Genomic DNA, 12252 nt, shown 5'->3' on the forward strand with positions numbered 1-12252 from the left:
AAAAAAAAAAAAAAAAAAAAAAAAAAAAAAAAAAAAAAAAAACCCAAAAAAACAAAACTAGTTTTAGAGATTGGTGTATTTCAGAAATTATGATACACACTAAATGCCTTTAAATATTTTCTTCTTTTTAAACTTTACATAAAGTTTAAAATTTTCTAATAATAATTTTTAAGTCATGCATTTGTAATACAGAAGTTAAACCATGCATGTGAATATCACAGTCTAGGTAAAGGTGAAGTTAAGGCCCCAAGGGAGGACAACTGCACTGGAAAGAAATATGCTAGCATTTTAATTGCACCAAATTTTCTTCTCTCTCTCTCCCCACTCTGTCCTTTCTCTTTCCCCTCCCCTCTTCCTCTCTTTCCCTCCATTCCTTCCTTCCTCCCCCCTCCCTCCTTCCCTCTCTCCCTCCCTCTATCCCTCCCTCCCTCCTTCCCTCCCTCCCTTCCTTCCTCCCTCCCTTCCTTCTGTCCTTCCTTCCTTCCGTCCTTCCTTCCTTCCTTCCTTCCTGGGTTCATTGTTATTCCTTTTAAAAATACAATATTTTATCAACTCTTTTAGAATTTCATACAATGTATTTTGATCATATTCACTTCCGACCTTTCCCAGATCTATCCTCACTGACTCCCAACTTAGTGTCTTCATTTTTTTTTTAAAGAACCCCGTGCTGACGGCTGAAGAGTAGGCTCAGAGGTTAAGAGCATTTGTTTCTATTGCAGAGGATCTAAGTTCAACTCTCAGTTCTCACATGGTAGTTCACAACCCTTTGTAATAGAGTCCCAGGCATGTGATGCCCTTTCTTAGCTCTGTAACAACCAGGCATGCACATATATACATTCTGGCAAAACACTCACACACATAAATAATGAAACAAATAATTTTTTTAAAAAATCCCCATCAAGGAGGAGTTAGAGAAGGGACTGAAGGAGCTGAGGGGGTTTGCAACCCCATGGAGGGAGCAATAGTCTCAACAGATCAGACCCCCCGGAGCTCCTGGGGACTGGACCACCAATCAAAAAATATACATGGACCACCCATGGAGCTGGCCACATATGTGGCAGAGGATGGGCTTGTTGGATATCAGTGGGAGGAGAGGCCCTCTGGTTTAAGGGTGTTCGATGCTCCAGTGTAGGGGAATGCCATTGCGGGAGGATGGGAGTAGGTGAGTAGGTGAAGCACCCCTCATAGGGGCAGGGGAAAGAGGAGTGGGGTAGGGGGTTCCTAAAGGGGAGATCTGGAAAGGGGAAAATATTTGAAATGTAAATAAAGAAAATATCCAATCAAAATATAAGTAAATAAATTTTAAAAAGGGACATTATGAGAAATGAAAGACAAAAGAAAAGATGAATGAAGGAAAAATTAATAAAATCTCCACCAAGACAAACTTGTGTTGTCAATATACTAACAGGTATGGGGCCATCCATTGGAACATGTTTGACCTACCAGGGCCTATACCCTTAAAGAAAAGCTGCCTCTGTCTCTCCCTCATTAACTGCAGGCACTTCCTCAGCTAGGAGCAGGAGTTCATAAGCTCCTCCCTCCTTCAGGCTGGAATGTTGGCTGGCTTAGTCTTGCACAGGTCTTGTGCAGGTGACCACAGCTGCTATGAGTTCATGAATTCAGGAGCCTCTCATGTCCAGAAGACACTGCTTCATTCTCATTCTTCCTGGCCTCTGGTTCTTACACTCTTTCCCTCCTTTCTTCTTGAGACTTGTGTGTTATGGGGTGCGATGATAGAGACCTACCATTTGTAGGTACCTAATATTTTAAATGAGGTGAGATTGTTTGCCCAATTTGTTTCACTGTTTTAAAATATCCAACAGAACTGGACAGTGGATTGGGCATGGGGCAAGAGTATACTGTCAAATAGATGTTTGGGAAAAAGAGAGATGATCTCAGTTGAAGTTATCTGGAGAGAAAGCTAAGTTAATAAGAAGAAAAATTAATAATAAAGGTAGTCCAGAGAAGATTTGGAATAAAAGAAAAATGAAAGGCATGCTTGGGAACTTCGTGAGAAATTCCAGTGAGGAGTTCATGACAAATCCTGAGCACCATGTTAGGCAGGAGTGTGCTGGGAGATAAAGTGGCCACACACTGATTACTGGGATCCAATAAGCGCTGACCATTTTGCAAGTAACTCTGGGGGAAGGGATTGAGACTTGCCTGACAAATGTTCTGGTTCTACAAAGCTTAAAGTGATGACTAAATGTATTTGACAGAATCATGATGTATAAAGGGCACAAGGACCTAAACTCAAGAATGTGCTTGCAATGGTTTAAATGTAATATAAGTGGCTCAAAACAAGACCTGGCTATAGGATCTGATCCATGCCCAAAGTCTTAAATGATCCCAGGAGAGAAGTGGACAATGTGTGCTAGTGCTATCAGAATGGTATTTTTAGAAGTAGAACACTTTATTTGATGAGCATTAGCAATGGCTCTGAGCAACTGGTCCAAGTATCAAGCAATGATCAATTACAGTAATAAACTAAGATGATTCCAAGCAAGTAGAACCAGATGTTGAGAGTGTCGGTCATACCTGGAGCTACAATGAGGTCTTCTCAGAAGACTTAGATACAAGATTTCTCTTTGAGAATGAAGTCAATGAAGTGTACCTGTCTGAATGAGATTAGCCAGCTCAGGGGCCATAACAGAGACACAGTCTGAAAGAGACTGTACCAGGGAGTCGGATGGTTTCAGCAAGTGAGGCTTGACTGTGACAGTAATAGGGAAGGTTGGAATATAATCAATAGTAATATTCCCTCTCTAAAAGTCAGAGCAGATACAGAGCACATGGTACTCAAAAATTCTGATACATATGCATTATCATTTTTATTGTAAATTGGTAAATTATTGTTATAACATATTTCTATCATTCCTGTAGCACAGTTTCTATAGCTCTCCCCATGCACTGACAAATTGAGTTTTGCTAACCACAGAGTTAAGGGTGTTATGCAGGATGCCAGATGGTACAACCTTCCCTTGACACAGACATCTTCCTTATCATGGGAAAACCATAGATAATAAGAATACTGAAAAAAAAGGAAGCCATGGGTGAGACCTGACATCTTTTTTCAAAGGTTTGAAGTTTCTCTCATAGGAATTGAGGGTGGACTTAATGGTTGAAAACAGAGACTAGAAAAGAATGAGTGGCTGGGCCGTGGTGGCGCACGCCTTTAATCCCAGCACTTGGGAGGCAGAGGCAGGCAGATTTCTGAGTTCAAGGCCAGCCTGGTCTACAGAGTGAGTCCTAGGATAGCGGGGCTACAGAGAGAAACCCTGTCTAGAAAAAAGGAAGGAAGGAATAAAGAAAGAAAGAGAGAGAGAAAGAAAGGAAGGAAGGAAGAAAGAAGGAAGGAAGGAAAGAAAGGAAGGAAGGAAGAAAGGAATGAGTGAAAAGTTTAAATAGCAGGATTTCTTCTGGATAAAAGGAGGAACATTGTATGTCTTAGTTTCTTTTCCTGTTGAGGTGATTAATGCTTTAACAAAAGCAATTTAAGAAAGAAAGGGTTTATTACAGCTTAAATTCCAGGGTCTTGTTAGTCATGGCTGAGACGTTCTGGAAGAAGGAGCTTGAAGCAGCTTTGTCTAGTTGCATCCAGAGTTAGAAAGCAAAGAACAATGATAGTGTGCTCTGCCAGCTTTCTGATTTTTATGTTGCCTGCAACCCAAACCTAGGGAATGATGTCAACTATTATCATGGTGGATCTTTCTCACCTCAATTAATCTAATCAAGGTACTTCCTTACAGACATATTCAAAGTTGAACCTAATCTAAATAATTCATGTGTACTTGGTTTGAGGTTTGTCTCCTAGATGATCCTGTGAAGATGATAATCCACACCAGTCATCAAACATGGCAACTGTTTTGACTACTAACAGTGGTTGGAAGAGCTGTGTCTTTGTCAAGATTCTTGAATTATAAGTGACTGTAGATAAGCATAAAATGATGATGATGATGATGATGATGATGATGATGATGATGATGATGATGATGGTGATCATCATCATCACAGACCCGAAGGCAAAGCTGAAATACCTGGTCTCAGAAGTTGCAGTGGGCAAGATAGACAAAGTTTTAAAGTATGTGGAAACAATGGACTGCCTCTTTTGGGCTGCCAACAACATGATAAATCCCTCCCTGTTGATTTCTTCCTCAGAATTACTGGCACACTAAATTCTAATTGCTAAGCTTGGATTGAGGGTCCCACTCTTTCCTACCTTTCTATTGGTAGTGGAGTGGGGAGCAATTCATGGTAGGAGCCTTGCTGAAGGCCCCATCAAAGATGTGGTATTTAGGAGAGATTTAGGAGAGGGGAAACATTTAAGAACAGCTTCCCCAGACTCACTGTTTGGCAAGTAGAAGTAGGTGATTTGTCAGGAGTCCCAGAGAAGAGACTGGTGCTCGAAAGATGTTGGAAAAGGCAACTCAGAAGGAAATTTCTAGTTCTGTTCTTGAAGAATTGAGAATAAGAAATGATTGCTAAAATCCAGGGTCATCAGGAAAGGAAGAGCTGGGCCAGGTCACATGAAACAGGTTTAATGCACCTAATAGGCAAGTTAGACAACTAGGCATGTGGACTAGTTAAAGAAGCAGAGGAGGAGATGGCACCAGTTCCCCCCGCCCCCGCCCCCAAGCTTAACACACTTTAATGATAAGTCGCTGTCTTTTCTGCTCCCTGTGGATAGGTGGAGGACTTGCAATGAGGTGGAAGTTAATTGAGAGGAGGTGTGAACTGTTGGCTAGGCGAGATTGCTGAGTGGAGGACTGAGTTCCAACAGCCCTCCTACTGCTCCCTACTGCTGCTAGACTCAAGCAGGGACCTCACTGAACCACTGGGGACATATAACAGGACTCACCAGTCCTAGCATCCTTCATCTGACATCTGTGGCTGAAGGAAACAAAGGAAAGCATGGGCCACTAGTGACCTCTGGTGGAAATGGCTTTCTAGTGACCTCTGGTGGAAGCTGGCTTTTTTGGGACCTTAGCTATTCTGAGTAGGTCCATTTTCCTAGGAAGATAAATAGCAATGGTATATTCAGCTGGTTTATTTCCAGATGAGTGAATGAGGAACCTGTTAGATATAGTATTCAGAGAGTGAAAACATAGCAGGAATTCCTTATGGTTTGACTCAAAACAAGTTGATTAATGGTCTGGGAAAAAATATGGACAAGTAACTGCTGTCAAAGACATTACCTGCACCAGAAGAGTGTTAGAGCAATGGCCTCTTTAGCCAGTGGGGAACTGGTTCATTAAGAGTGAAGAGCAAACGGACATGATGACAGGTATGTGGAATAGCCTTGCTGTGTGCTGGTATTCCTGTTAAAGGCCTTATTATGGAAGAAGCTGTTTCCCCTGAAATCTGAGCACACGTCAATGTCCCGAGTCCCACAACTCCCCCTCCCATTGGGTGTCTGTGCTAAGTGCTGGCAAACACTATTGAGCTGTGAGGATGTGGATGTGACAGGCATTTAGTGGTCTAGGTTTTTGAAGTAGAACTAATCTCAAGGAAGGTCTAAGCCCAACCCAGAAGGTCAACATCAAGCACATATCTCTGCTTTGGAGCCTGTTTTCAGAATGTAATTTTGATATGGAGACAAAACAAAGGCAGGGAATGCCTGATTGGAGTCTTAAACGTATGTGCTCATATTTGGGGCTAATAATGGAATTAAATTAAATGGAGACTGGAGGGTAGAAAGTGAAGCAAAGACAAGAGTTTTAAAGAGAGCGAGATGATGCATAAGTAAACAGAATCAGCATCGTCAAGCCCTGGGCAACTGTCATTCCTGGCAGCAGCGCTCTGGCAGTCTGTGTCTCATCTTACCCGTGTGGCAGAGGTGTCACCTGCCTTCTTTCATTATTCAGCCTCCACCACACACCCTGCCTTGTTTGCTGATGCTGTTGTGCAGCTTGGCAGGTCTGCTTTTCTTAAATTTGTTACACCTCTCTTCTCCGTGTCATTTCAAGGATGTAAAAATAGTCCCTAAAGAATCCATTTGTGAGAAATCCAGTCTAGTTTGAGATTTGCAGCATTCAGGTCTCCATGAGTGGGCAAAAGTTGGCCTAAGATAACAGTTTGCTAGCTTGCTTAGTGTTATTTATTTTTAAGGTAACAATTAAACCAAATATTACATTTATCACTGATTCTTCTCCTTTACCATCTCCTGGAAGGCATATGGTCTTTGGCTCTGAGACTGGCAACTTGAGAGGTCTGTTCTACAAACCAATTTACTTACCAAAGATGAGCTAATTACTTTAATCTGCTCCAAAGCTTCTGTCAGGCTGTCTTCAATCTCCGCATCATCTAAAGAGAAGAGGTCCCCAGCTCTTGAAAGATCTTTTTGTCCCAAAACCAGTCTGAAAAGTTGATGCATTGTGATTTGGATCAGTTGGCTTTCTGTGGATCCAGGGCCATGGTCAGTTATTCATGTAGCAGCAGATGGCACACTTCATATTCCATGAGGGGCGTGGTTCTTCAGGCTCTAAGGTCTCCTTCGACGGTCTCTGTAATTGAAACAAATGACAGAATATGAACAATGAAGGAATGGCAGATGAGATAGACAGATAAAAAGAGACATATACATAGAGCAATGAACTCTTGCTCTGTGACATTTGAACAAGCTCTTCTTTTTTTTATATATCAGAAAATGCTTTTCTTCAAGAAATTAGCAGATTTCCTCCTAATTTAATTTGAAGCTTCAAAAAAGCAACATCAGACTCACACATTTTCTCCTGCTATGTCTTTTCCACACTCCACTTTTCTCCATGAGGCAAGTAAAGAAGCACAAGAGCAGTAAACACCTCCAGTACTTGCTAGTTCCTCTGCAAGCAGATCCAGTGGCAACTAAACTGCAGTGGTAAGGCAAAGAACGGCCTAGGGAATACTAGCTGTCTGGGGCCCATTCCTCTAGAACCCGACACAGGAATCAGTTCACTCTCTTGGCTGCACATCTCAGCTTTATTGTCAATAGAAATTCCTTGTCACTTTAGTGTACAAGGTTATCTACTTACTTTAATTCTGTGTGCTCTCTAATGAAATAGCAGTGAGATAAAGAGCTTTGTCTTGGTATGTGGATTAGGGAGACCTCTATTAAAATTCAATTTGGAATGGTGACATTGAACATGATAGCATTGCAATGCAGGCCAAACAGGAAGATCTTTGGGATTGGGTATCCTCCCTTTATTACTTTGGCTGGAATGATACAGTTTCACTAACTTCTTCACTACAGAGCAGTCTGTAGAGAACAGAGCAAGGGACAAGTTGGGCACTTAGTTATTTTCTTCAGTTCCCTTCAGGGGCTAATGAAACTATAAATTGTTTGCATTAGTAGATATGTTAGCTGTCATTTAACAGCCAGGGATGATCGATGACTTCCTAAGGTCCCGTATTTGTCATTGTGGGGCTAGTCTCCTGCTTCAGGTGAATGGACTTTCCACCACAGTATACGGTGAAGTGGATTCTCTTCATCCATCCAAGTAACGTGTAATGCAGCCACTCTCTCAGAGAGTAGGAGCCCAGTATGAGTTACTTAACAAGAGCAGTGGATGATTCTGACCATGATTTCAGTGTGAATGGGTTCCTTGGAATGAAAGTGAAAAGAGAGAGGCCTCTGTGGTCCCTTGGATAGTCCCAGATCTTCCTTGTGAGCTATCACTGTGGGAGCACCTCTCTATGCTCTATCAGTCTTAAAGTTCCAAGATACTTACTCTCTACTCACTGTGGGATCTAACCATGAGCCAAATCTTTCACAGGATACTCAAGTCAGTCTTTCTGTGGTATTTCAACTATTCAACTAAATGATTTCAAGGGTGTTATTATCTGTTAGTTGTACAATTTTTATAGTGCCTTCCAACTTTAGAAAAATAAGGTTCACTCTGGCCAGGGAAGCAGGTAACTGCAGGTCCTTGCCTCTCCTTCTTCTCTTTCAAATCGAGTCCCCAAGCTTCATCCCCAGCCCAGTAATAGAATGCCTGCTGTAGCTTCCCTTCCCCTCTGTACCCATTTCCTGTGACTACCATAGACCTTCCCTTTCTAACCTACCTCCTTGAACTATTTGCTTTGTCGCAGTCCCCAACTCTAGAGGGCACTCCTGGGAACCCACAGGACACTCTGATTAGTGAGGTAGGAAGGTTAACTTCATCCTTTCTTTCATTCCTCCAAGTCTAATCTCCCAGTCTCATCTCCAGCTCTATAGCAGATCTTCTGCTATATCCTTGCCTTACTCTCTTCCCCCATTCCCAGAGGACTTACTAAGTAGATGTTCGTGGGACAGCCTGATTTCTTTCCTCCTGTGAGCCCCCTCGGCCCACCACCAACCTGTCCCTATTCTAAAGTGTCACCTACCAATACCCAGTAAGATATTTTACCTGGAATCCCCAGCAGCCACAACTCTCAGGATTCCAGAATGTTTCCCTATCAGGCAACACAAAACCACCACAGTCTCCTAAAACCAGAAAGGAAAGAGAAGCCAAAGGAACAAGACACTCACCCAACAAAGACCAGACCAGATACAACACTGAGAATTACAATCTCCCCAATATCAAATGCTCGGACAACAGTGTAAAAACAAATTATAATGGTCAGGATAGTATGTCTCTACTAGAGTCCAATGCCACAGCAGGCCCTGAATATTCCAACATAGTTGAAGCATGAAAAAAAGACCTTGAAACAGCTTTTACAAATATGATAGAGGTACATAAAGAGGAAATGAATAAATCCCTTTAAGAAATCTATGAAAACACAAACAGTAGAAAAAAATGAATCAGACCATTCAAGACCTGAAAGCAGAAATAAATCAATAGTGAAAACCCAAACTGAGGTAAATCTGAACAAGAAAACTTTAGGAACTTGAACAGGAACCCCAGAGCCAAGTTCTACAAGCACAATACAAGAGATGGAAGAGAGAATCTCCAACATTGAAGGCATGATAAAATAAATGGATACCTTGGTCAAAGACATGAAATTTGGAACACCATGGAAAGACCAACTCTAAGAATAATAATAGAGGAAGGGAAAAAACCACAGGTCAAAAGCACAGAAAATATTTTCAACAAAATTGTAGAAAACATTTTTTCCTAGCCTAAAGGAGATGCCTATCAAAGTACAAGAAATATACAGAACACCAAATAGATGGATCATCAAAGAAAGTCCTCCTGGCACATAAGATTCCAAACACTCAACATGCAGAACAACAACAAAGAATATCAGCAGCCGCAAGAGGAGAAGAGCAAGTAAAATTGTGATGACTGTTGCCTGCTTGACTATATCTGGAATTAACTAAAACCTCAAAATACTGGGCACACTTATGAGGTATTTTTGCTTAGTTAAATCATTTGAAATGGGAAGATCAATCTTTATTCCCAATCTTTTGTTTGTTTGTTTGTTTGTTTTTGTTTTTTGAGACAGGGTTTCTCTGTGCAGCCCTGGCTGCCCTGGAACTCACTTTGTAGACCAGGCTGGTCTCGAACTCAGAAATATGCCTGCCTCTGCCTCCCAAGTGTTGGGATTAAAGGCATGTGCCAGGCTCTTTTCCCAATCTTTGAGGAGAAAAGAAACATCTTTAATTCAGACACTGAGTGGAAAAATCCATCTCTAATCTGGTCCACATATTCTACTGAAAGCCTATGTAAAGACATGGAAGAAGAAAGCTTCACTCTTAGCCTGCTTGCTCTTGTCCTTACTAACAAGTCTATCACTTCATGGGCATAATAGTCTACTTTTTCAGGATCCAAGCATATGCAATATGTCTAACCTCATGGACTGAACAACTACTGGATTCTTAAACTTTTTTTTCTTTTCATAACAGCCATTGCTGAATTAGCTGTACCACAACCTGTAAGTCATTTCAATAAATACTCAGAATTCTCTCTCTCCCTCCCTCCATCTCTCCCCATCTTATCTATCTATCTATCTATCTATCTATCTATCTATCTATCCATCTATTTGTCATCTATCTGCCTACCTATCTATACTCTATATACAGATATCCATATCTATTCTTTCCATACAGTCTGTTACTCTAGAACACCCTGACTAGTACAAATACCTATGTTCCAAACACAAGTTCACCCAAGTTTGTAGAAGAAACACTACTATAGCTAAAATCGCATATTCACCCTCACATACTGATAGTGGGAGACTTCAATACCCTACTCTTGCCAACAGGCAGTTCTTCCAGACCAAAACTAAACAGAGAAATGCTGACGCTAACAGACATTATAAACAAAATAGATCTAACAGACATTTACAGGGCATTTCACTCAAACGTAAAAGAATATATCTTTTCAGCACCTCACGGAATTTTCTTCCAAGTTGACCACATACTCAGACACAAAGTGTCAGCAGATACAAGAAAACTGAACTAACTCCCTGCATTCTATCTGACCACCATAGATTAAAGCCAAATACTAACAATAACAGAAACAAAAGAATGGCTTATAAATTTATGGAAACTGAGAAAATCTCTAATGAATGAAAAAAGGGTCAAGAGGAAGATAAAAAAGAAAAATCAAAGACTTTCTAGAATTGAATGAAAGTAAAGTGAATACATACCATGCCCAAACTAATGGGACATAATGAAGGCAATTCTAAGAGGCAAGAATTCATAGAACTAAGTGACTTCATAAAAATTTGGTAGAGATATGATATTAGCAACTCAATAGCACACCTCAAAGCTCTAAAAGAGAAAAAGAGAAATCCCACCCAAGAGGAGTAGAAAGTAAGAAGTAATCCAACTCAGGGCTGAAATCAATAAAACAGAAAGAAGCAAGCAAGCAAACAACAACAACCAATATAAAGAATCAATGAAACAAAGAATTGGTTCTTTGAGATAATCAATAAGATTGACAAACATTTATCCAAATTAACTAAATGTCAGAGAGAAGATCTGAATTAACAAAAGTAGAAATCAAAAGTGGGACATAACACCAGACACTGAGGAAATCTCTAGAACATACTTTAAAAACCAGTACTCCATCAAACTGAAAAAACTGAAAATAATGAATAATTCTCTCAGTACACATAACTTACCAAAGTTAAATCAAGAGCAGATAAGTAATTTAAACAACCTCTAGTGAAATAAAAGTAATAATTAAACGTCTCCCAGCCAAAAGAAGCCCAGGGCAAGATGGTTTTAGGGCAAAATTCTACCAGACTTTCAAAGAGTTAACATCAACGTTCATTAATTCATTCCACAAAATAAAAATAGAAGAAACATTGTGAAATCATTTTATGAGGCCACAGTTAACCTGATGCCCATAAATATCCAGCAAAGAAAAATAATTCTAGACTCATTTCCTTTATGAACATAGATGGAAAAATAATCAATAAAATACTTGAAAACCTAATATAAGAACATGTTAAAAAAGATCATCCATGGGCTTGGGTTCCTTCTGGTATCTCTGGGCTAGTGCCCTGAGCAGACCTTGGAAGCAAGCTCAGTAGCCAGTATGACAACACTCAGAGGAAGCTCCACTCCCAGGCACTCTAACATGCCCAGGAACAGAGGTGAGGAGGATACAACATCTGTCCCAATACTGGGAGTAACTGGGACCAGCAGGACCAGGGACACAGGAACTCCACCAGCCCAGTGGCTCAGGTTCCTTCCAGTCTGTCTGGGCCAGTAGGTGCCCTGAGAAGACCTTGGGCTCAAGCTTCGCAGTGAGTCCCACAACACCCAGAGGAAACTCTACTTCCACACGTTCTAACACACCCAGGATCAGAGGTGAGGAGGACCCAACATCTGTCCCAACACCAGAGTTACTGGTACCAGCGGGATGAGGCGCACAGGAAGTCCTCTAGCCCAGTGGCTCGGGTTCCTTCCTGTATCTCTGGGGTGGTGCCCTGAGCAGACCTTGGGTGCAAGCTCTGCAGCCAGTCCCAAAACACCCAGAGGAAGCTCCACTCCCAGGTGCTCTAACAAGCCCAGGATCATAGGATCCCAGAATCACAGGATCACAGAGACAGCTTGACTCTGAGGAGTTCTGACACAACCAGGATCACAGAAAGAACAGGCTCCAGTCAGAGTTAGCAAAGGCAGGTAGCACTAGAGATAACCAGATGGTACAGGGCAAGCATAAGAATATAAGCAATACAAACCAAGGTTACTTGGCATCATCAGAGCTCAATACTCCCACCATAACAAGTCCTGGACATATCATCACACCAGAAAAGCAAGATTCAGATCTAAAATCACTTTTCATGGTGATGATACAGGACTTTAAGAAAGACATAAATAGCACCCTCAAAGAAATA

The 12252-nt window shown here is 41.2% G+C and overlaps 1 protein-coding gene across 5 annotated transcripts in view; it reads right to left on the minus strand.

Moving 5' to 3' along the window:
- Window positions 1-12252, minus strand: part of Veph1 (ventricular zone expressed PH domain containing 1) — a 214789-nt gene that overhangs the window by 188124 nt on the left and 14413 nt on the right. For all 5 annotated transcript variants that reach the window (XM_031374039.1, XM_031374040.1, XM_031374041.1 and 2 more), the window contains exon 2: window positions 6236-6503. In XM_031374039.1, the coding sequence (XP_031229899.1) occupies window positions 6236-6373 (138 nt within the window). In that variant the 5' untranslated portion in view covers window positions 6374-6503. The remainder of the gene's footprint in view (window positions 1-6235; window positions 6504-12252) is intronic.

Source organism: Mastomys coucha, unplaced genomic scaffold (assembly GCF_008632895.1).
Source record: "Mastomys coucha isolate ucsf_1 unplaced genomic scaffold, UCSF_Mcou_1 pScaffold16, whole genome shotgun sequence".
Classification (NCBI taxonomy): Eukaryota; Metazoa; Chordata; class Mammalia; order Rodentia; family Muridae; genus Mastomys; species Mastomys coucha.